The sequence below is a fragment of the Neodiprion pinetum genome, chromosome 1 (assembly GCF_021155775.2).
Source record: "Neodiprion pinetum isolate iyNeoPine1 chromosome 1, iyNeoPine1.2, whole genome shotgun sequence".
NCBI lineage: Eukaryota > Metazoa > Arthropoda > Insecta > Hymenoptera > Diprionidae > Neodiprion > Neodiprion pinetum.
Genome location: NC_060232.1, coordinates 33,674,653 through 33,699,839, shown reverse-complemented (window position 1 = coordinate 33,699,839; position 25,187 = coordinate 33,674,653). Strand labels below are relative to the sequence as shown.

General features: G+C 38.0%; 2 protein-coding genes across 5 annotated transcripts in view; both read left to right on the top strand.

Moving 5' to 3' along the window:
* LOC124222925 (protein FAM13A) overlaps nt 1–8,435 on the top strand; it is a 42,893-nt gene extending 34,458 nt beyond the window's left edge. The window contains exons 5-11 of the mRNA XM_046634437.2: nt 1,218–1,388; nt 1,969–2,104; nt 2,657–2,890; nt 3,533–3,736; nt 4,026–4,673; nt 4,768–5,015; nt 5,183–8,435. Coding sequence (XP_046490393.1) covers nt 1,218–1,388; nt 1,969–2,104; nt 2,657–2,890; nt 3,533–3,736; nt 4,026–4,673; nt 4,768–5,015; nt 5,183–5,396 — 1,855 coding nt within the window. The 3' untranslated portion in view covers nt 5,397–8,435. The remainder of the gene's footprint in view (nt 1–1,217; nt 1,389–1,968; nt 2,105–2,656; nt 2,891–3,532; nt 3,737–4,025; nt 4,674–4,767; nt 5,016–5,182) is intronic.
* A 1,560-nt stretch (nt 8,436–9,995) lies between these two features.
* On the top strand, nt 9,996–24,999 carry Papss (PAPS synthetase). Of its 4 annotated transcripts, none has more exons than XM_046634493.2 (6): nt 9,996–10,600; nt 22,055–22,858; nt 23,042–23,476; nt 23,538–23,747; nt 23,824–24,106; nt 24,234–24,999. In XM_046634493.2, the coding sequence occupies exons 1-6, from the start codon at nt 10,382–10,384 to the stop codon at nt 24,329–24,331; spliced, it is 2,049 nt and encodes a 682-aa protein (XP_046490449.1). In that variant the 5' UTR covers nt 9,996–10,381; the 3' UTR covers nt 24,332–24,999. The 4 variants fall into 4 exon arrangements, with proteins under 4 accessions (XP_046490449.1, XP_046490457.1, XP_046490474.1 ...); XM_046634501.2 differs by lacking the exon at nt 9,996–10,600 and adding an exon at nt 16,085–17,482; XM_046634518.2 differs by lacking the exon at nt 9,996–10,600 and adding an exon at nt 16,087–17,467.
* The last annotated feature ends 188 nt before the right edge of the window (nt 25,000–25,187 follow it).

Genomic DNA, 25,187 nt, shown 5'->3' with positions numbered 1-25,187 from the left:
CTAGAGTGCGAAATATATAAATGTTTTTTACAATAGCTAACAGATTCGTTTTTACACCGGTACTGCAGTACTGGAGAAGGAAACTCGTATTCGTTATCACATGAATATTTCACCACCTAATTTATCAAGCACACGATACTGAACCCTAATCAAGTATGTATTATACTGTACACCATACACCATTTATATTGTGTTATACATATACACGGTATAGCTGAATCCTTAGTTTCGTCATTTTGCGGATGAATTTATCGTCACGCGAAATTAGGGAAAGAGAGAAATTCGACCGTGTGCCATAGAATTTATGTATGATTAACAATAAGTGCAATTAGTACTCCGAAATAACTGTATGTCGTCGGCTTTGTCGCGTCGTTGGAATTCTTGTAGAATTACCTTGAAGGAGCAAAGGAAAAGGGAAGAGGAGAATAAAACTCGTACTAATGTGAACAAAACTTATCTTCGATATGTAATTATTATATTATACTTAGGCACGTTTCCGTGTAAATTTAAAAATTGAATATAATAACAACGTCATTTTATAATTTGTTAGATATTACGTGTATAATATATGTGATCGTTGTAATTCAATTGCATATCGAATGTGGAACAGTGATTCGCTCTCTTACGAAATATAATTTTTTAGCGCTACCTTCTGTTAATTATCATCGTATTGTGTGTCGTGCATTAGACGTCATCGTCGTATTTATTATTATCATGGTCATAAACCGCTAATATATGTAGTGCAGGCAACATTTATACAACCTTATACGTGTTCAAAACTCTTCACGATTATTGACGAGATTTTATGACCGTTACTGGGCTGTGAGCCGTGATTATAAACGGGGTTGAAGTTGGGGTAACGTTACCGTAACGATGCGTGTTTAGGAAATCGCTTCGCGCATTTAGAATTATCTGCAATTTAGTAAACCATAATAAACGAAACATATTCATATTTTGAAAAATCAACTTATTTTCAAAGTCATTCATCAAATTATTCTTTGGTGTTTCGTTACGTTAATAACGCTACTAACTTCAGCTTCGTCGAAATGAAAATTGTGACTCACGTGTATATGGAAATGAAATTTTTCAAAAACTCTGCATGATATTCTCAATATACGTGTATATGTAATTAATTATTGTCTTGATCCGTGCTCGGAGATATTATAAAATTTCGTCTTTCACCCTACTAACGATGTGCCGATTTATTTCTGTTACAGTATCAGAGACACAACGTTTAACGGCGTTATTACAAACGATTGCAGAGCCTGCGATAAAGGTTCGAAAGATAATCTGAGAGAATCGGAGAGTTCGACGTTCCTCAGCGCGCTGAAGCCGAGGAAGCGCAAGGATCGACGCGAGTCCTGCTGTCAGGAGCGAAAATTAGTTAGGTAACCGATTAATTAGTGCTAACGAGAACCCGCGATTCTTCCGGAGCTTACGATTTATAATAGCGAAAGATATTGCTGGAAGGGAATTTTAATTAACCCCATTAGTCGCAGAAGCCACTATAATTCTGCCCTTCTCTCTTGTCAATTTTTTTTTTTTTTTTTTGTCAACCATGCAAATTACTGAATCATTTTGCATTTTTACGTAACGGAATTGCGTGACTGAAAAAGGGTTAATGGCACATTGTGTCTGCGCCGATTGTTTTAAATTCATGATCGGCAATAAATATATAATTACGCAATTTGAATGATACGTCCTGCACAGTATAACGAGACATTATTCGAACATTCCATACCAACTTCACTCGTCGGCAAACTGCCCCTTCCCAATTAACGAACGTATATTATAAGAGATACGCGATACCTGATCTGCATAACGTACGATTAAAATCTGCAAGCTGCTGCATCGCGACGTTGCGTTGGCTTGAATAAGCACGCCTTGAAATTGAACCAGTTCTTTTGTTACGCCAATGTTGCTGCATCTGTGATATCGCTGGATTTTTTTTTTCTTCCTTTTTTACAGAAGTAACAGCGAAGAACGGGTCCCAGAACCAGTACGCAAGAGTGCGGATTCCATTCGTCGTGTAAGCAGTCACGAAGATTTCAACAGCGCGAAACACTTGCCGCCAAAAGCCGGCCAGGATATGGGCCATGGAGTGGTAAGCTCGTAAATCTATCGACTCTTTTTCCCACTTGAACGAGATTCGGTAATTTTACTTTCGTTTCAAACCGAGACATCCAGTAATACACGGTGTCGATTGTAGACGTTTTACTATCGCTCAGAGCTCGGATAATTACGGACGGTAAAAAATGTGAAAATAGTCGGGGGAGGTCTTGGAAAATGCATGTAACGATTGTCATTTAACGTAACTACATCGATTGTTACGAGCTAACTGCGTAACATAAATATCGAGTTTCTAACAATGTAATAACTTATATTTTGTAACTTTTTTTTATGCCACTGATTTATCAATCGTCAATCTTATGACCGAAACACAAGTAATGTGATAACATTTCGCGATTCTTGTATTAAATTCTAGAATTTTTCCACAACTCGGAAGCTCACCCTCTATTTTTTGCACGTGTTCGCACGATAAATCTGAAATAAGAAACGTCGACGAATCAGTCAGTTACCTGTGCTTGAAATATTTTATCTCGGAGCTCGACTCACGCATCGAGTAACATGGTGTAATCGGTTTCTTTTTTTCCAGCGATGCGCGGGTCTTCCGCTCCACGAGCGGACCAACATTTCGCCGGTATCCAACAAACCGTCTCCGGTTCCTTCGCCTTGCGACGTAGTTCTTGCGGCCGAGAGATTCGAATGCGATGCTGAACGCCTCAGGAGCAGCGAGCGTTTCAGCCGAAGCGTGACACCCAGGGGGAGACGACAAGCTCGAAGGCGAAGGATTCACGGGGAGAAAGACGGCGATCAAGGCTCGAGCAAGGTATATAAACCGTTCCTCGTTGATCATCGATTTTTTCGTGATCGGGTAACGAGTCCTTATTCGAAAATTGGACGGTTTATATGTAGTTCGTTTATTTTCCGTCTCTTTGATGTGCAAATTTATTTATTTATACACACTTGCGCGCAATGACTAACTTGACCTCCGGCTATATCGGGCCTAGATATAATCGGCGTTTTTCAAACATATTTTGCATTCTAAATCCTTTGAATATATATACATCGGAACTGTGTGCCTAGGAAATGATTTGCTATTACGCCCCTCAAACAAGACTTGCGAATAGTTTGGCGGTCGTCGCCTAATCACGGCCACGATAACATTGAGAATATATCGTAAATAACGATACTTTATGCTATGATTTTTTTACCATTTGAAGCCTGTAATTTGTACCCATGGTACACACGGAACATCAAATTTCCCAAGCCCTCTAACTTGAAGATAAATAATATGGAATACCGATGTGCGTCTTTTTCCTCGTTGATTAACACTTTTTTGACAGTTTCATTGTAATTAACTAATGAGTAAAGCCTCGTGCATGATATATGTCTGTACTATTAATTGATCGGCGATTCAAACACCTGCAGCAAATTAACATGACGGTACAACGGCATGTTATTTTTCAAGGAAAATGAAGAAGAGACGGAAAACATTTACTCGGTATCAAATCACACCAATAGTCACAACAAAGCCAGTGGACAAAGTTTTTTGGAGATGCTCAGCAGTGGACCGAGCCGTTCGCCATCGCCAGCCAGACCTCCGACGGTCGAACTCGACGAGTGCAGCAATCCCAGTCTAACAAATTGGGGATTCACGCATAGACAAGCTCCTGTGAGTTTCAGTTTTTAATTCTTGTTCGAGTGTCAGGTGTTATGATGGAATAACTTTTCTGGAGAATCGTTTTGATGAACAATTTTGTTCAATACAGAGAATAAGACTCCTTGAAATGAAGTTTCAATGATCGTACACAAAGTTTTCATATTATCGTGGCTTGTCACGTAATTTCATTGCAACAGGTTAATATTCGAAGTCTTTGGAAATCTTCAAAAATGTTACAATTAAGAGCTTACTTTTAATCTGGACTTGGAAAAAGATGAGTAAAAACTGGGCGATTTTTTAGGATGATGAAGCAAATGCACGCGTGGAAGCTATGTTATCTCCCCGCAACTCATTGCTTGTACCGCGCAGATTTTATTCTGAGAATGATGTCCAGCCCAGTGCTCCAGACATGCCTGACCGAGGTCTAAAGACATTGACCAAACACATAAATGGTCTGAAAAAGAAAATCAAGAAGTACGAGGACGAGTTTGAGGAAAACTTTGGATATCGTCCCAGCCATTCCGACAAAATGAGCAACCGTGACATCAAACGCCTGTGTTCCGAATTGAACAAGCTTCGAAAGGAGCATAAATTACTGAAAGAGGATCCAATCGGCGCTCTGTTGGCAAATGCAAATAACAAACTAGGAAATTTTGGTAATCAAGTGAACAACAACAATAGCGAAAAGTCAAAGACAGCATTGATGCAAGAAATGGTGATAGAAGTTGAGAAAAAGTTGAGCGACAAACGGCTGAAGTGCGACAGATCAGACAACATGGAGGACTTGTCTTATGAACAGCTTATGGATGAGAAAACTGCGGTACAAAAGGCACTGCTGCACATCGAAGGGACCTTTGGAAGACCTGTTTCAAAGGAAGATAGAGACGTCGTGCGACCGCTGTATGATCGGTACAGAACCCTCAAAAGATTGCTGATCAGAGCTGGACCGGTAAGTGTACTGTAACTTTAGATTTGAATGAAACTAATATAGTACTGGCTCGAAAATATAGATCTTTAAATGATCGTCTTTTTATTAATTTCAGAATAAGAACAAAGACAGTGTGTCCGAGTTGGCGACTATTCTCGAACACGAGGCAATGGATTTCACGTCGTCTTCTTTGCCTACTAATGCTGCTGACGGCGAGAGACGTGCTAGTGAACCGGATATGTCGCATCGTGGAATTTTAGATTGCATTGAAAACACGGACCAGCTACCAACTGACAGTGACAGTCAACACAGCAGCAGCGAGGGTAGCCGTGGTGGCGCCGAAAGCCTTCACGCTCTACCGCAGTGAGTTTTTTCATACTCTATTTTTCTGAAATTTCCAATAACTAATTGATATTTTGTAGTATGGGACTTTTTTTTATCATCAATAGTTGCTAATTTTTACTTTAGTTTCAAAGTTTTTCCTTAATTTCATTCGATATCCTTAGTTATATTACTGTATTCTCTCATAGCGAAGAACTTTTGATACAACAACAAACAACTCGAGAAGAAAAAAAACGTCTCCGCCGAGCGTTGAAGGAATTAGAAGCTCAATTTGAGGCACGTGCTGGGCGAAGAATGCAACGCGAAGATCGTGGGCCTCCAGTGACTACGGTGTACGAATCTTACAAACAGGCGAAGGCCAAATTGAGGCTCATAGATGCTCTTATTGCGAAAAAGGCCTGATGGAGTACTTAATCACGCTGCACAATCTAGGTTGGGGATGATTGAAACTTCAGACTTTACGAATATTCAAGAAGTTTTTTCGACGTCGACATTGGAACCGGATTCTTCGACTTGTATTAAACGCGCTTGGATTTATCGGTGCAAAAAAATTTGTATGTACTTACTTTGTGAAAATCATTTACAGTGTAAAAGTTATTGACGGAGCCATCTTCAAACTATTGGTGAGTCGAAGACATGACACATATGTTTTACGACAAATCGTAACGCATTTATTATTTCTATAAATACACGAGATATTGTTCACGTAAACACATAATTCTATCATACATTTCTATGTACACATTTACATTTGTATAAATAATCACAAAGCTTGAAAAGTACGAATCTAATCCGATATCTTAAGATCAATCAGAAAGCACGATCAGTTTCACAGTTCACAGAGTTTTAAAGTATGTATGTTAAATAATAATATTCTATACTTTAGGGATCTAAACGAAACCAGATACTTGTAAGAAGTGGTAAATAATGTGGACCTATTGGTTCCAAACATGGGACTCGAATTATTGAAAAACGAAATTTTTTCCATCTTATTATTATATCAGATAAGGTTCATAAACGAAGGCATTGGGTCCAATTCAAACTTTGAAGAGACGAAAACCTTAAACCGCAAATTATTATATGTCATCGATGTTGCATTGGAAATTACCGATATTGCAAATTAAAGGTAATACCGAAAACACTTTCATAAGATAACTATCATTTCGCAATACTGTTCAATCTCTTCAATGCGAAATTATATATTTCGACCTAAAGTGCGTTAGATTTGTACTGGACAGATTACAGCGAAACCAGTTAAAGAATGAGTACTTCAACGTACATATTTAATTTGATCATGTTTCAACGTGAAATAAGAGCAGGTAAAACATTTGATGCCGCCTATGGATTGCCTCGAAAAATTTGTAATAAGCATGAGATTTAAGACCGACATCGTAAAGGGAACTAATGGAACATAGAGACGAGATTTCGATACATTAATCATAAACTTTATTTGATTAATCGAGGGAATATTCATTAAACAATAGAGTCAGCTTATCAAATTCATTAAAATATCATTCGCATGCACATGCTTATAGTTACTTATAAATCTACTTAAGAACATCAAGAGGCAGGATTTAAAATTTTTATAATTGACTGTTTATGAAGGTATTACGTATTTTTAATTAATTATGGGCTTTTCAGTATTTATATCATCAACTACTTGAGTTTTCATATTTTTGTAAAAGTCTTATTATTATTTGAATAAATTCTCCATCATTTCACACTACTTAAAGATGTGTTTTACATAGCATCAGTATTCTCTTGTATTTAACTGGTATTTAAGTGTTACTTCATACGTAAATTTTACTTTTTATTTAGCCACATAACCCGTGATTTCGCACGTGCAAATTTGTTACTCATCGAATAAACGGAAGCGTGGAATTATTTATATGAAATAAGTACCTCAATGAATATTACGTGTTGTGTAGGTATAAGAGAACTATGAAATGTTATAAGCATATAACAATATTAAAATTTATTAAGATCTGTGAGTACTTGTGTTTTTATTTGTTTTCTTTGGTTGGTAGACATTCTGGAATTACCGTCGATAATATCTTCAGATCGTAAACAAATTAAATATGAGCTGTCACTTATCCGTACTATCAATTTTGTTTAAAAGGAGATTTACCACTTGAATACTAACTTTTTTCACAAAACACTTCCTCACCTATTTCAAATGACACAGCCGATTCTGATATCACCTCTAATATATTTAATATCAGTATCGCGAGTGCCTTTTTTTAAGTTCAAAATTACTCTGGATCATTATTGTGACAGATAGAATATTACTATTTCAAGCAAATAGTTTGAGATTGTATAAATTTAATGTCGAAAGATCACTTCTATGCATTGCAAAACGTGCAAATCCATTTTTTATTTGATGGACTGACATTAGGTGAAGATAATAAGATAAAATATTTGATAATTATTCAAAAGTATTATGTAATGAGTAAGAGTCATCAAAACTTATTATTTGATAATTATATCGAAGTGTTGAAACTTAATTTGATTCAAAAGAATCGAGTTTTTCTTTTAGACCAAAGCATGTTTTAGTCTGTGATAATACAAAATATTATGCGTGAATCTTATTGAGAGATATGAGAATGGAGTATCATTTTTTACGAGTTTCAAAGAAATTCTATACCTGAAATTCCCAAAATTTCTCATAATGTAACCACGATTCTATGAATTTTTCGAAAAGTCAAAATTGAAGTCTGATCTAAAAAATCATAAAGCAATGTCGGCATATAGCTTATAAGGTATAAAACAATGCAGTTTTCATTTTTGTGAAAATTAGACAAATTGTATACTCCACTTGGTGTGATAGAAAAAACAAAATGTTCATGTCATTGTTCCATGATGGTAAATTCTTTCCGTGCTCTGGTGTAAACAGGAGCGATAAAAAAATGTTGATTTTTGAGTTTAATGCCTAAAAAGTGTTATAATTTACCAAACACAATATATATTGCTTCTTGTGGTAGGGAGAAAAAGAAAATACTATTTATAAGAGTACTGTTTTATATATGAATATAATTGTTTTAAATATTTTGTAGCAGGTAGCAAACAGAACGATTATATATTATATTACATAATAATATATATACATATATTAGAATCGAGTAAAAACCGATATTCAGTAAATATCCTCATAAAATTCTAGCTGATGCATTTACAAATTATATCGAATCACTCAATTATCATCTACCATACTCCAATTAGGGTGAGTATTGTATTATTACGCATGGGCAGTTGCAATGAAAAAAAACTACAAACTTACATTTATTTGGAAATGGATCGGCTATGATAACATAACAATTACATATCTATAGGGGATGTATAGATTCTCAGAAGAAATATAATGAGTAGTCAGTAAAACTGGTATTAAACACTCAATACATTCATATTACATTATAATAGAAAAGAATAAAGGAGCATACTTTACATGTTACGTGTTAAAAATATTTAAATTTCAGTAAACTATCGCTACACATTATTATCTAGCATTTCGTTCAAAAAGAAAAATACCAATCGCTTCGATCATATTATAATTATATAAAGTAATTAATCCGATCAAATATAACAGTTACCCATATCACCAATTACTTGCAATGCTTATTTTAATGTCATTATTAAACGCCTATTTTTTCTCTCAATCAGCATGGGGATAAAATAATTGTGTCGTAGTTTTACTATTTTCAAAGTATAACAGAGTTGGGAAAAATAAAAGAAAAAATGCACAATTTCAACCCATAGTTGTTCACAGGAATATGACTTTATTCGAATTAAATACAGTTGTCGTTGGATCTTGAAAGATTAAAGAACAGAAGATTCATTCGCCAGATCTATGATATAATATATCCTGCACACAACGGTTCTGTTCGAATTTAAAAAGACGTGTATACCACGTCCCGCGAAAACCGCAGACCTGCATCACATAACAACCATGTATAAGTGAAGTATTTTACGAACTACACGGAGCTGTGATGCCCATGCATGACGTGCTCGTGCAAAATTATGCGCAGACCCACTGACGAGTTGAAAACTGAAGTCAGATATGATCAAAATCTAGTCAGCCGGCCTCAAAAGTAGTGAAATGGAGGCTTAAATATGATATCAGTATTTTGAAGACGTTTAGTTTGAGTTATAAAAAATAAAGAAGAAGAGATCGTTAAATTAAAGCTTGATTCTACAAATTCCTTTACGTATTAATCGATGACTGTATCAGTTCCTCTGAATTCTCAAAGAAAAAAAATAAACGATAATTCTCCGTGATTTCCCGCGAGCATTGTGAATTCACGTATTAAAATAACAAAGTGTGCTGTGTATTGTTAACAACATAAATTATGATGCGCCATCTATAATGAATAATCAAGCGCAAAAGAACATGTAATATACGTACACATGTTCCTATGTATACCTGAGGTTTTTATTTTTGTTATTAATTAAAGTCAACAATATCTTCATCATTATCCAATGCGCAACATTCTTTCAAAATAGCTAATCCTCAAGCTTAAATATGTTGTGCGCCTTATGCGCGCGCATCTCGCGTGACGTCACATCTCCGTGTAAAACGCGTTTCCACCAATCGCCGCTCTAAGATTGATTAAACAATGACGTTGCATGTTATTCCAACGGGAACATTCCAATTAGTTCATTCATCCGGTGGCAGGTAAAATCCGTGCGTAATTCTGTTCTCAGCATCAATGCGACTCGAACAACAGTTTGAATTAATAACAAACATTTTATAAGCGAACAAATAACTGTGGCTATTCAGAAGTCGTGGAATAGTCGCCGGGTGTACAAAGGCCGTAAGCCTGTCAGGTGTGGGTTCAAAAACGGTGAAATTAATTCAAATAATTCGAACGAAGTATGCCGGAAGTTTGAACGAGGACCAAACGAGCTCGTACCTATCGATGAACTCTGTTCTGCGACAGTCAGAGCGAAGCGTTTCTCCCTCCTTACTTATCGATTGACTAGATGTCGCCACCGGTTAGCTTTGTACCGTTATGGCCACCACTTTTCAGCGAGCTGTCAAATGTTGAGGGGGTCTTGTGTAAACATCGAACACCACGCCCGTGTCTCTCCGGGCGATTTGAAACAAAGGCTGCCAGAATCAAAATTGCAGAGAGCGTGATGCCGCCGGCTTGATAACGACGCGAATCCCGGCTACGAGCCGATGCCAATGCGCTGTGTTTCGGATTATGCGGCCTTGCACGTGGCCGTTTTGCAAGCATCCCAGACTCCCCCTACCCGAACCGGCTTTACTTATCATTAACTGTATTTTACACTCGATTCGAAACGCTAAGTGGTTGGCTATAAAGTGTCCTGTGCGTGTGAAATTGCGTTGATCAATCTAATAATTACACGGAGAGTTCAGTAGCTGCTGCATGTGCGTGTTGATTGTTGTACACCGATTCAGTGCTGCGCTGACAGTCATCTTTTACGCTTACTCGTTAATCACTTATTTTTATCTATTCGATATAAATCACGCGGGCAGATTTCGTTTCAAAGATCTTGAAGCCAAGTTCAAACTCTGTGGATGCAGAATATCGGACCTAGTCATGTCGAACGACACAGCAGCCGTGCCGAAAAAGAAAATGATGACGGTAAGTCGAGTTCTCATGTTTACGTAGGCACATTGTAGTAGTAGTAGTTTACTTTGACACGTGGAACACCAGCCGCAGGCATTTGTTCTAATCCGTTACTACCGTTCGTCTTAATCTCTCGCCGTTTTTCACTTCGTTCATTGACTCTTCTCAATTTAAACTTTTCAATCGTGATTACGTTATAACGACTCGGAATAAATCTAATATCCACCTGTAATCGTTATTTTTATGTGACAGATGGTATAAGATTTCAAGTGTTAGGAACGTGCGAGTTTGATAATGAATTCGTGCATCTGTACGGTCCGTTATATACACCTGCTGATGTGGTTTCACTAACTTGATGACAGGTTTGATAACTACTCCCCAAGTCGTTCGATAAACATTCGGTCTATACAAAGAAAGCGTTCCATTATCTTATCTGAGACATCCTTTGCCGTAGTAATTAGCCACCTTGCATTTGTAACAGGACCCACCGGTCGGGGAAATTCCTAGCTCAGGTATTCGGCAAGGGGGGGAAAACCTTCGGTCGTGTTGTTTCGAACACAGAATTTTTTATTTTTTAACCCGTTAGAAACCGTTAATCACGCTGGCTGTAGAAATAAGATTTCTCTCTTCTGTTTAAATTTCATAACGAAATATATTACCCGCGATGTTTGTACAACTTACACTTGTCGTGCTATGAAATTTAATCTCTTTTCGTAACGATGCAAATACCTGCAAATTGCAACTATTTTCTACAAGCTAGTGGCATATCTGCACAAAGCCATGTCTCACGTTCTTAAAGTGATGTTGAAATCCGTGAGAATGTAGATGTCAAGTTTTTCATTTATTACTTGTTACGTGTCTCCTTGGTCGTCGAAGATAAGAAAGATCCTTTAGCTTTGGAATGTATCTTCTACTTGTCTATGAAACAAGAGACTTTTCAGCATAAGTATCAAATGAAAGACCAATATCGACCATTAACGGGTCGTGGAGTTTGCTTTTCTAAATTTCCATACCGGTGATTGAAGAGGATAAATAAACACGTCTGTAAGAGCCATTTCTTAAAGAATAAAATATTTCCACAAACGAGAATCCATGCGATAAGTAACTAAGCAGTGAAGAAAAAACAGTATTTCTCCGTTTTGTTTTGATTTTTGTATGCAGGCACAAACAAAAATAATGTATAAACAGTCGCAATATTATCACAACTGTAAAAATAAGATTGGAAATTACAGTGTAATAACCAACATCAGCAATGATATCGCATTTTGTTTTTTACCGACGCACGGACAATTGAAACATCGTTGATTAAACGAAGCGCATATCGTTCTACCTGTATTGACAATATAATATTCTCTTATTGTCAAATAACATACAGTGGAAAACAATGCGAAACACTTTCTCTGCACGAACGCAAAACATTAATTGGCAATGACAAGACTCGAAAAAGCGATATTTTCAACGCTTTATAATTTTCCTTAGTTTTATTATAACGTTGCAAAAATATGTTTCTTTGATATTGTCCCACGCCTCTGGCGTATAACAGCGAACGTCAAAAATGCCGAAGTCAAATAGCCGGCTCTCTCTTCGTGTCTACAAGAATTTATGCGTAAGCATCTAATTTTGATATGCCGAACGTACACATATAATGGCTGTTAGACTTCAAACACTGAAATTCCATGTGACTACTCGCGTTTGCTCGTGTTCCATACATCCAGGTCAAGTTGAAACGGAATTTAATTATACGTGCGGCAAGTTGAGAACTTGAACGCAATTTTCATTGAGCCGAGTGAATTACCCTTCTCTTCCGCTGCAAATTTTCTTTATCTCGACGCGCGATATATTTTTTCTGTGACATAACTTCGAAACTGGTGCAAAGGTGGTATTACGTTAGAAATATTACGCATTATCTTTCGCAAAGCTATTGATTGCTTGGAAATATTATATTATGATATAATAACATGTATCACCTTGGACAATTGGGATTTTCGAATTATCTTTGCGGCAACGGCAAACAAACGGGGCTGAAATAAACCCTTATCTAGCTTATCAACTTATTATCCGATAAGCTCTAGCATCACTTTAAATTTCTATCGGCCACCGGAAATACACGGTCACTGTTACGGTAAACACTGTAATACGATCATTTAATTCTTGATCCGATGGCCTCGGCAAGTCTCCGGCTTCGCGTAGCTCATTGGCGCATCTTGCAAATCCTACCGCGTTGTTCAAATTCGACGGTTTAATTATTATCAATACTGTAGATAAGCTTGATAAACTCCGTATCGAGTTTATCAAAGAACTCAATGTCTCCAATAATGTCGCATTCAAAAAACTCACTTAGGCCTTGAATAAGTCGAGTATAATTTCCGCTTCGCGTTAATGAAATTAATTTTCTTTCTTATTTTACTCATGGTCGGGGAAAACCGGAACTGACTCTTTTCTTATATAAAGATTATGTCAGGAATTTTTTCACGCGATTTCTAGTGACTTATTTTATCTGTTTCTGAATGTATATCCACACAGCCATACCCATTCGATAGATACCTCAGTATTCGTATGCAATATTTATGATCAAAATCTGATCATTAGCGAATAAAAGGTTGAGGAGAAGACGACCAGTGATATGCTAGATATATTTGGAGTGAGAGTGCGAGACCGTTAGCTTGTAATGATATACGTAACGGTCTGAAAACTCGCGTATCAAATTAGACAGATTTGACCAATTCATATCCTATTCGTATTCATTGCTTTAGCAAAGAAATTTCGGTGGAAATCATTGCGTAAAGTCGCGCGAAAATTTTACTGTTACGAATAGCGGTGAATCAATAATTTACCTTCCATACACAGAGGTGATTATGTGAAAACAGTCAACAGTTTTCAAAATCCATAATTTTTTTTTAGGATGAGTCAAACAAACACATGTTAAGTAATTTTGATTTAAAAAATTGATTATTTTTGATGAAAATTTGAAAATTGATGATAAAATATTGATCTGTTTAATCCGATTCAAACGGTGTATCATTATTAATGCAGGCAAAATATGAAATTCCGGTATTTTATCACAAAATGAATTTGATTAACAACTGCATAATCGAAATCGCATCTGCTTTTAAGATCAACCGAGATGAGGATTCTCGATTGGGGTGTTGAAAGTGAACATGGGTTTCGTAGGTGAAATACCTAGTACGTGGTGGTTTGTTGATTTCAAACTTACTTAGTTATTGTGAGTGAGTTCAGAAAACAGAGTGGTGCACGGGACGTGCGAGAGATTGTTTAGCCTCGCGCAATGAAGAAGCTTCCACGTAAGAGAGACGAAATACGAGTTGTGAGCGCGAAATGACGACGAGCACGTAACGTATGCTTGACTTTTTTCAAAGCAAAACTTTATTCCAACTCGCAGAGCGTTCTCAAAAATTTATCAAATGAGATTATAATGTAATTCGATATTTGTTACTCGAAAAAAATTATATGAAGAACTTGAATTTCAAAAAAGGTTCGTAGTTAGAACTTGACAAACACCCGGCCTGTCCCAAAAATTTATGCCGGGATTTTTGCTGTCTTTATAATGTTCTATTGATTTGTGTGCTGATTCGAGTAACATATGTCAGTAATAATAATTCGGATGTAATTTGGTTTAATGTTGCGGATAACAGCTTCAAACTTCAAATTTGCCAAACACTGTACGTATCCATGTGGAGAAGAAATCGATTGAAAGCGAAGGTTTACTTCGCTCGACAACCGAATACTTCACTTGACTCGGGGAAGTTGGAAAATCTTTGAGTATATTGAGAAATCTTTATGCACAGCATAGATTCGGATACGAATGCATTTGCCTACGTGAAACTCGCGAAACGTTCCTGTACCCGCCATACCATCTAATACGTAATGAAAGCGTGTGTTTGTTCAGCAGATGCAGAGAATAAGCGTAATGTATGTAATCACATGGACAAAACGTGTCCTCGTTATGCGATTATGCAAAAAATCAATTAGAGTTAACATGTTTTACTCATTTTACACTTGTCAAGTACACGAGGTGAAACTTGAAAAGTTGCCGGTGGACATGTTTTCACGCTTCTTTGTAAAAATGTCATTGTAACTATACTGAAAAAAAATTCGTTAAGAAACACACTCAGCAGATATGGTTTGGCTAAATGTGATAAAACTTGCGCTGTAGCGATCATACCTTAATTATCGTGCAACGAAGCTCCCTTCCGACGGTTAAATTTCGAAGTCCCATTTATTATCCATGATTTTTTTATTATCTACATTTCGTTCACGTAAGTCCCAATTTATATCGTCCATTGTACTTGTCTTCGATTTTTCGGGATTGTTAGTTTATTACGCTTGTATCGCAATTACGTAACTTGTGTTTCCGTTCCTTTGTCCCCGCAAGTTTACGTTCCTTATAATCACATTCTACAGTTTTTACCAGACGTAAGGAAAATAAATGAACGATCGTAACTTGCACCGTTGAGAAATGAATATTCAAGGTGATAAACAAGTTGCGAACTTGCAAAAAACTATTATGTACAATCCGACTGGATTCTGAATTGTTATACTTTGTACGTCCGTTCACCATGTCAAATACTGATCGGTATACGGCAACAATAACGCACGTCATCAGGGGGGAAAATTCGATCGGACGTAGTTAGATTTATCATTTCCGATTCTTTCATCGCTTGAATCATTCTTATTGTTCTTTTCTCATCATCTACGGTTACGATTATCACGTCTACGCATATAAATTATGTTCTTTGGTATGTGTACAGTTACAGAAGCGCCTTGATTGTCGAGATACATTGTCAGTAAATTTATTATTGATGGGAATCGTGATGAAATTCATTTTAATTACCTCGCATAACGATTCAATTGGCCCTTATATTGACCAATTGCACAATAACCATTGCGCCAAAATACATTGCTACAATAATCACGCATATATATTTAATGTATCATTTCTGTAATCAGTTTTTAAAATACGATTCGAAAAAGTCTAAACAGGAAGAAACAAAGTCACGGCTACATTTCGCTATATATATATATATTGTTACAAAGCGTGAAATCACCCCGTTTTACCTCCCTTTCAAGTGATCTAGTAGTCATCACAGATAAAAGACATGTAAGACTTCATATGTCATAAAATGAATAAGGTTGCTGCGTCAACCGATATTATTGTAAAAACAGTCCTGTTTCAGACTTGAACCGAAAACCGTACTCTGCCATTAAAGCATTTTCTCAAAATTTTATTTTCGCCTTTAATTGATTCTCTAAATAAGCTCACGAACCCGTATTTATTTTTTCATGTTCGCCAAACGTTACAATATACATTCTAATCGATATATAATACATATACACCGATTAGCGCGCAAAGCTCAGAGGACTCGGGGGAAACAAAGTTCCTCTGTTTCTCTCAATCGTCGCTGCGTTATCACCGATGAACCGTGTTTAGTCTCGCCGTCATTCGGTTATCAACGTCGAACCAATAAATGCCTCAGATCTCCGCATTATATACGGCTATGTGTCCAAGTCGACGTCGCTGATAGAAATTTCAAGTTATCGTGCGTCGAGTTTACAGTCTACGTTCTCATCCGATTTCGAATGGTTTTTGTTAAAAGTCTCTCAGTTAAACTGGTATACCGCACGTTTCTGTAGTTAATAATTATCGGTGTTTAAAAATGGAATAACATCGTGGTGAAAATTTGTTTTGCGATAGCGATTTCGCTCACGTTACTTTAGTGCGTGCAAAGTAAAAAATTCGCGCGTGCGGTAATAACAAAAGTTCATTGCGTGAAAAATGTCATTAAGAAGTAAAATTATTATTTCAATCGAAAAATGCGAAAGGTACAATCAGTGCAAATCTTTTTATCTCAACAAATTCGAATAACATCTTTATAGAAGACCGTTCATATTTTACATCTGTCAACACCGTGTCGCGGAAGAATATTATCCATTTCCGATATTTCATTATTGTGTAATACCATTATCTTTACAGCATCGTTGTACACAAAGTTGAGGTGGAAATAAATCCGCGATGATTATTGCCTACTTTTTCTTGCCAAACACTACTCGGTGAACTTGAGTGTCCGTGCTTTTTCATCTACAATAACGAGGAATAAAAAGGTTGAAGCAAAGTAACAAAGTTGAAACCCGTGTGTATCGCTCACTCGGGTAGAATGTGCGATTCGTTGTGACCTCGCGTAGGTGGATGTCTTGAGCCCGCGTGCCTCGTCCCCACTAATTCTAAAACCGCGACACGACCAAGACGAATTATTTTTCTGCGATACTCCGCCCCCCTTCCTCCACGTGGCAATCGGTTATATCGGCTCGGCTTTGACTCGGATTACGATTATACCCAACTCTCGTAAGTCTCTATGTTACACACGTTGTACCGCAAGAGCCGCGTTGTTGAACCTTGACTGCTTTTTCCCAAATTTTTTCACGATGCAAACGTGCTGCCAGGGTCGCGGTATAAAAATTTAACGCGCAACAGATCGGTGGTGGGGCTTCGCCGGCAACCCCTGATTCGTGATTTCTGTCGAGTCTTTCGAAACTCGATATATATTCAAGCCCTCGAACGACTTCGACCCCAGTTACGCCTCTGGAGACATTCGGTAATGAGTTTTAAACGTGGTTGTTTCCTTGGTTGTTTTCCACCTCGAACGAACTTAGCACTTGTCTAATCACGCTTTTCAAACGCTGTCGGAAGTTATTTTTACAAAGCTATCGGCACGTCGCCCGCAACGAGAATCGAACGAACCGGCGATCGGCGAGCCAAAAGACGGAAATCCATAAATACTTACCAAATATCACGGGGGGCAGCCTCAGCCTGAAGTTGAGAAAATGATCCGCAGACACTTCACGCCCAATGGCGAGATGTACAAAGTGAGTCGCAGGAAGGTGATTCTAATGTTTTGTCAGACATACCTATTCACGACCTGTACGCGTAACGCGGCAATATGTTGTAATGTTACGATTGTTATTCACATCGATCAGAGAACCGCTTCTATTGCTTAACTTTTTTTCAGCCCTCTCGATTTTTATTCCAACAAACTGCGGCCTGCGTTTTTCTTATAAAGATCCAGTTTTGTATACCCATATAATTTGATACGAAAATCATGCCGTTGCAAAATAAACGCAGTTCAACCGATAACCGATTTGAATACAATGGTGAATACTTTTTTTTACAATTTTTTCAATTTTTCACAGTTATTTCACACTTTTTTTTGTGATATCACAATCGCATTTTATAAAAGACTGTTTCAATGTACAAGAACTGGGTCTATAATCGTCAGATTAGATAATTGATAAATCGAAATTTTTCAAGGTTAGCAAAAGCAGCTGGTGGAAGTTTTTATTCAGATAAAACGTCTGACTTGGTTATATATTCTGTAACATTTGAAATAACGATCTTTGCGTATTCTTTCAACAACACAGAACTTGACGACCTGTTTTCCACACGATCGATAATTATCACCAACGAACGAACGTAAGCGACCGTCAAAATGCAGTTTTACAAAATAACAACATACGGTGTGCAACACAGTGGCGTACAGGCTTAGAATTATTACAGAGATTACGAAGAAGCACCCGCTGCACTTGACGCAAATTCTGTGCACATGTAAATTAAGTATACGGTATAAAAAGCACGCTGTATTGCAAGTATAACGGGTCATTGGATCGAGCAATTGCATATACGAAGTGTATACGCAGAGCGATAACGATAACCTCTGCACGGTTTCTGATCCATTGAGCCGAATGCAGAAGAAAACACGTAATTCGTTTGAATTGAAAAATTTGTACCTTTTCGGTAACAATAACTCGTAATTTTAGATGTATCACATTAACTGTATAGTACGTGTGTTTACGTTATTCGAGAAAAATACCGACTCGTCACAAACATGTGTAAAAGAAAAAGTCCAATTTTCAAGCCAATTTGATCAATGATTCTACTTCATAAAAATGGATAATTTTCTCAGATCTACACGACTGAGCCCGTTCGCTTGAATTTTGGTAAGCGGAAGATCAAAACGAATTTCGGAACAAACTCGAATCTTGACTTCCGTTTCAACGAATTTTTTTTCACTGGTATAAAAAATTACTTCCTCTAGAAATGATCGCTTCAACTTGACTAAATCTGTGTTTTCTCCATACGTCAAAGTTCACCGATGTACAATATACGTATAGTCGTTCGCCGATGAAAAATATTGTACCCGTAACTGTGTGCCGCATTGCGTTGAAATTAACTGCAAATTCAAGTACCACGCTGGTAACTCGAGCATGCGATTCGTGCAAATATAATTACACAATAAAAACCATAATTCAACATCGTAACTACCGTTACGAGATTAACAAAAGGAAGAGATTCGGTGTAGTTGAGTAAGGCATTGCAGTTTTACTACCGCGTAACCAACGAGTGAAATAATAAAATTTAAAGACTCTGAATCCTGTTCGTATTATATGCCTTTTTCTCCACTACCGCATGTACAAGTGTTTTCTTCACGTAATATAACACATTACGTTACACGTGAACTACGCTGTTGCGTAGTGAATGCCAGAGTATTGTTAATTACGTAGGTATATTTAAAAGCTGTCTAAACTTTATCTTGAAATTCATCGACACGGAAGCTGAGCGTTCAAATGGAAGCAGTAAGTTATACTGCTTCGATAAATTTCCACAAGCGGCGAATGTTTCGTGTACAACTGTTCTCCAGCATTCGTCGGTAGCGCAGAAAAGATCTTTAACAAATCCAAATTAACATCGGTAACGGATGAAAATTCACCCAAGATACGCCATTTATATGCTTACGTAGTATTTTAATATCTCCTGAAACTAAAGTTTGAAAAAGCAAATTTCACAAGTAATTTTTTTGCAGTGCGCGAAAACGAGTCATAGTCGCGTTTACTGGTCGAAGCGTCCAAGTCGAAAACTGCAAATGTCAGTGTTCGCTAATATTTGCCCCTTGTGCTGCGTTATTTATTTATTTCTGTCTTCATGCTCACCCCTGAATAATTAACATAAATACATCCGTACACAACTTCAATTATTTCCGCACTATACTTGATAATTAGTTAAGGAAGTTAGCTCTTTTTGTTAATTTAGTTTATTCGAACATTTATAGATATATAGGTTACATTATACATTATCGGTTATCTACACAAATGCACAAACAAAAGAGCATTATACTATTCGAGGTTATCAGCAGCGGTTCCGCACCAGATATCGTTTCTTATATTCGTAATTATTTAATTCTATACTCGCTTTCTCAATTAGATATAGAATGGCCTGCATTTGCTTCTCAGAATAACATTTCTTTTCTTATTCTATCGCGGTGGGTTTATGTTACCTGAAAAAATCTGCTCTAATTCTGCAGTATCAATTGTTTTTCACAGAAAGATCACGTGTTCGTGATAAAAAATTTTATAACTGTTACGGAGAGATATATTCTCGATATCTGTATTGTATGAATAATACAGTCTTATATTCGATATTGGTATTAACAAATTGTTTTCAATAAGCTGCTGCTGAATGCAGTGCAAACTCGTGTATGTATATTATATAATGTATCTGAGTAAAATAAAAGCAAGTCAACGCGGCTAGAAAGTTAATCCCGTGATCTATAATCTGTATCTGATACTGCGGCGGTGTCGTTCAATGATCATCCTCTGTCAGTATAATTCCGCGTTTTTCGCTACTCATATTATATCAGTATGTGAGATTTCTTCCTCAAAGACGTGTGTACAGAATTGAATAAATGACGAGATGAAAGAGAAATTTAATGAGCTGGAAAAAAGTCGTCTTCAAGCGAACGAGGAAAACATGACTTCGTGACATTCTAAGAATATTTCATGTCGTTACAGCTGAAGAGTAGACTTGAACAGATATTCCAAGTACTGTGACTCTTGCAGCGTTTAAAATGAAATTCTCATCTTCAGCTAAACCTGTTATACGCATTATTTCACTATCATTTCATTATTGATATGCGGATTGCCTACAATGTGTTTTTGTCTCGATTCGCAAACTCGCCGATATAATACAATAATGCGATGAAAAGTAAAAACTAAAGTCATTCGGTTATGCAAAAAATTTACTCCACGGCAGGCCGAATTCAATATGCACATGCAAAGTCAGTTATAGAATCGGAATATTCAGAACCGCAGGCCGAGACGATTCGAGTCCCTGTCCGCAGAAACTGTGACGCAAAGAAAGTAACTTTCTTTCAGCTTTCCCGTCATTCCTTACTCAACGCTCGAGTAAGTTCGATCCGACTGTTCGACTCGGAAATAGGCGCTCTTGGTTTTCGGTTGTAGATTCGACGTTATTTATAATTAATCGCGAGGTTTGAACCGCCGTAAATTATTCAATACCGGCAATCGCTTGGTTGATTAAACATGGGGCAGTGACTGTTGCCTGGCACCGAAGTGTAATCTTATTTTGATGTTATATCGTATGATACGCGTTACATCAATTTCAACTAATCCCGCGATTAGACCTTGTTGCTTTATGTCACAAGTGATGTTTTTGTGCTCATCTGATATTCGCCTCTGTTAATTGCTGGCTATACTAAGGAATAAAGGTCTAATCGCTCCACGTATGTTTAATAACAAAAGATTATCAAGAGTTTTACTCGCTTCTCACCGCGATTGATTCGGCGGTTAATTGATAAAGAAAAAACCGTCATGGGAATGTACGTTTGGCCCGTGTTGGGTAACGTCAACTACCCTGTACGACAGGTCTGTAAACAATTGAATGTTATAAATCGTGATAGCGAAGAGTAATCAACCATGATTCGCATGTACCTCAAATTATTATTGAAATTTCCGTGGTATCTTCGTTTGCGAGAAGCCTGGATACGGAGGTTTTTGCAAGAACGTTGAAAAAATTATTTCTGGAATAATTTATTTAAGCCGCCGTGTCAAGGTCCACAATACCGATAATAATATTTTTTTAACATAAATAGTGTGCACAACTGTAACATGCCTTGATTCTGTAATGATAACAGCTCGACTGCTGAAAAAATTCCAGACTTTCGTATTGTATGGTACTTAAAAATGTTGAACAGCTATTTCAGTCAGCTAACCAAACGAAACTTGTTGATATATGACAGGACGTATGAGTTTCTCGAAGAATTTTATATCCCTAATCTGTTACGTGATATGAGACCATAAGTTAACAAGTAAATAAATTGCTATCAATAATTTCAGCAATCAATGTGTAGTCGAGATCTAAGATGTGATCGATTCAATATTAACCAACAATTTAAATACCCAGAGTACTGTACATACAGGTAAAAAATGCAATCTTTTAAATTAATTAGCCAATTCAAACTACCGCGATTGCGAATTTTTCACAATCATAATTGCATGCGTTCTCAACACAAAATAGCGACCCAACCAGTAATTTGTCGATAAACCGATTCGAATAACGATACCAACCGATTTGCTCTATCAACCTGAATTCCTTGTTTTCAGACTTGTGCCAACGTCTCGGCCCAAGCGCATCACGTGTCTCGAGCGAAACGTGGCCAGGCACTTGGAGCAGTCCGAGGTTTCCGAGGATGCACGGTGTGGTTGACCGGTCTTTCCGGGGCGGGGAAAACCTCGATAGCATTCCAAGTGGAGGCCTTCCTGGTCTCTTACGGAATCCCCGCGTACGGTTTGGACGGCGACAACGTTCGTACGGGGCTGAACAAGAACCTCGGGTTCAGCAAGGAGGACCGGGAAGAGAACATCCGCAGAGTCGCCGAGGTGGCGAAGCTCTTCGCCGATAGCGGGGTGATAAGCCTCTGCAGTTTCGTATCGCCCTTTGAAGAGGATCGGCAGATGGCCAGGCAGATACACAAGGACTCCGATTTGCCGTTCTTCGAAATCTTCGTCGACACGCCTTTCAAGGTTTGCGAAGCCCGCGACGTCAAGGGCTTGTACAAGAAGGCGCGACAGGGCGCGATCAAGGGATTTACCGGCATAGATCAGAGCTACGAGCGCCCTTCCAATCCCGACCTCGTCGTAACTACGGAGAATCTCACCGTCGAGGAATCCACGGCCATGGTGGTTGAGTTCCTGGAAAAACAGGGCATCATTCCGACGCTACCAAAAGCCGGGGTTGGCGTACGTGAATTATTCGTACCGGAAGCGAGGATCGTCAACGCCAAAGCGGAAGCGGAAACACTACAGAGTATTAATATCACCGAACTCGATCTCCAGTGGCTTCAAGTGCTGGCCGAAGGATGGGCCGCTCCGCTCACCGGTTTCATGAGGGAAAATCAGTATCTGCAGGTCAGCGATATCGCCAATTTTCTTTCATTTACTCTTATCGCATTTAGACTTTATTACTACACACCGAGAGAATTCGTATGAATCCGCTTACCGATCGCAAATTCGCTTCAATGTATCCTAGAGACAAGTTAGCGAAACACTTTCCAATCCACGTGAAACTCTTACGTAGGCGATTAATTTCAGGCTCAACATTTCAATTGCCTCGTCGAAGAGGGATCGGAGATAAATCAGTCGGTGCCGATCGTTTTGCCGGTCAGTACAGCCGACAAAGATCGGCTCGAAGGTACGTCGGCATTGTCATTGAGGTACGAAGGAAGGACGGTGGCGATTCTCCGTAAACCAGAGTTCTACTATCACCGAAAGGAGGAGAGATGCAGCAGGCAGTTCGGTACGAATAATCGGGATCATCCGTACATTAAAATGATCCATGAATCGGGCGACTGGCTGGTCGGAGGAGACATCGAGGCTTTGGAACGAATTAAGTGGAACGACGGCCTCGACGAATACAGACTGACGCCGAATGAGATACGGATCAAGTGTCGGGAGATGGGAGCCGATGCTGTTTTCGCTTTTCAATTGCGAAACCCCATTCATAACGGGCACGCGCTTCTCATGCAGGTGAGACGAACGAAAAGGCTAAAGGAAAAGACTTGAAGAATTACTATCCTACGATTCACAGGATACCAAAAGACGCCTCCTGGAGGAGAGAGGGTTCAAGAACCCGGTTCTATTACTCCATCCTCTGGGAGGCTGGACGAAGGATGACGACGTTCCTTTACCCGTCAGGATGCGTCAACACAAAGCTGTTCTCGACGAGGGTGTCCTCGATCCCAAAGCTACGCTCCTGGCCATTTTCCCTAGTCCAATGATGTACGCTGGACCAACCGAGGTGAGCTTCAAATCCTCGTCTCAAACGAAAAAGACCAATTTTCATAGCCAATTTCTCTGCACATTGTACACAACAGGTGCAGTGGCATGCTAAGTCGCGGATGACAACGGGGGCAAACTTTTACATAGTGGGCAGAGATCCGGCCGGAATGCCGCATCCTGACAAATCTGCGACACCGGACGGAAATCTCTACGATGCCACGCACGGCGCTCGTGTACTTTCCATGGCACCGGGATTGCAGAGTTTGGAAATCATTCCATTCAGAGTTGCCGCCTATGACACTGTGAACAAGAAAATGGCGTTCTTTGACCCAGCACGGAAACAGGACTTCGACTTCATATCGGGCACCAGAATGCGGGGTGAGTGATCGAAATCTGTGTTTTGTTTCTTTGCAAAATTACAGCCGACGAATTTGCGCTGGGATTGAGAAACAGATAAAGAATAATTATCGGATAGTGTATTATTTATGATGTTTCTTCTGTGTAGGTTTAGCGAAATCTGGCGAGAATCCTCCAGATGGATTCATGGCACCGTCAGCATGGAAGATCCTTGCGGACTACTATAAAAGTCTGAACAAGAAATGATCATAATTTTGCTGACGCACAGGTAGCCTGTAGAAAATTTCTTGTAATACCAATGCAGAGAAAACGATATGCGAAGAAAAATATCCTGCACGTGCTACAATATTAGTCGATATATGAAACGCATTTTAAAAAGTTTAATAGTGCAATTGATAGATCAATTTCAAGTTATCAAGATTATTTTAGAAACACACTCGCATATACACATGTATATGTAAATATACAATGACACCTTATACCGTATAGCGTATACAACGCAGAACCATTCCTTGTTTGCATCATGTTTTTTTCTACTTTTACAATGACATGCCACTACATGTGTGTGTACACAGATGTACTTTTATCGACAGTTTTGAAAAATATCTGTTCAATCGTGTTTTATTTCTGCAAGCATATTACACAGATTATCAATTGATATAGTTATATTTTATACATAAATATATATATATATATATATATATTTTATGAATTTATACACTATAGCTTATAATGTATATTAGTCAGGTATTTTATATTTACAGTTATTAGGTACTCTGGTTACTTAATTCTACGTTGTGCGCTGAAACTCCATAGAATGTGACCCTGGTAAAGTATTATTCAGAGTGGAGGGGGACGCTAATTATCATTGTTGTTATTGTAATATTTGAAGAATAGATATTATACGTTATTTATTACAGTCGTCATAATTCCGATTACAAACTGTACCTAGAAAACTTCAAAATTATATCATCAGATATAGAAATTTAGCAGCTGATGTCGAAGCTGCCCAATCTAAGCTATCGGTATTGAATATTAATACATTCAATGTTATAACGTGATTAACAAAACCATGTTTAGCAGCTATTCCATGCCATTTTGC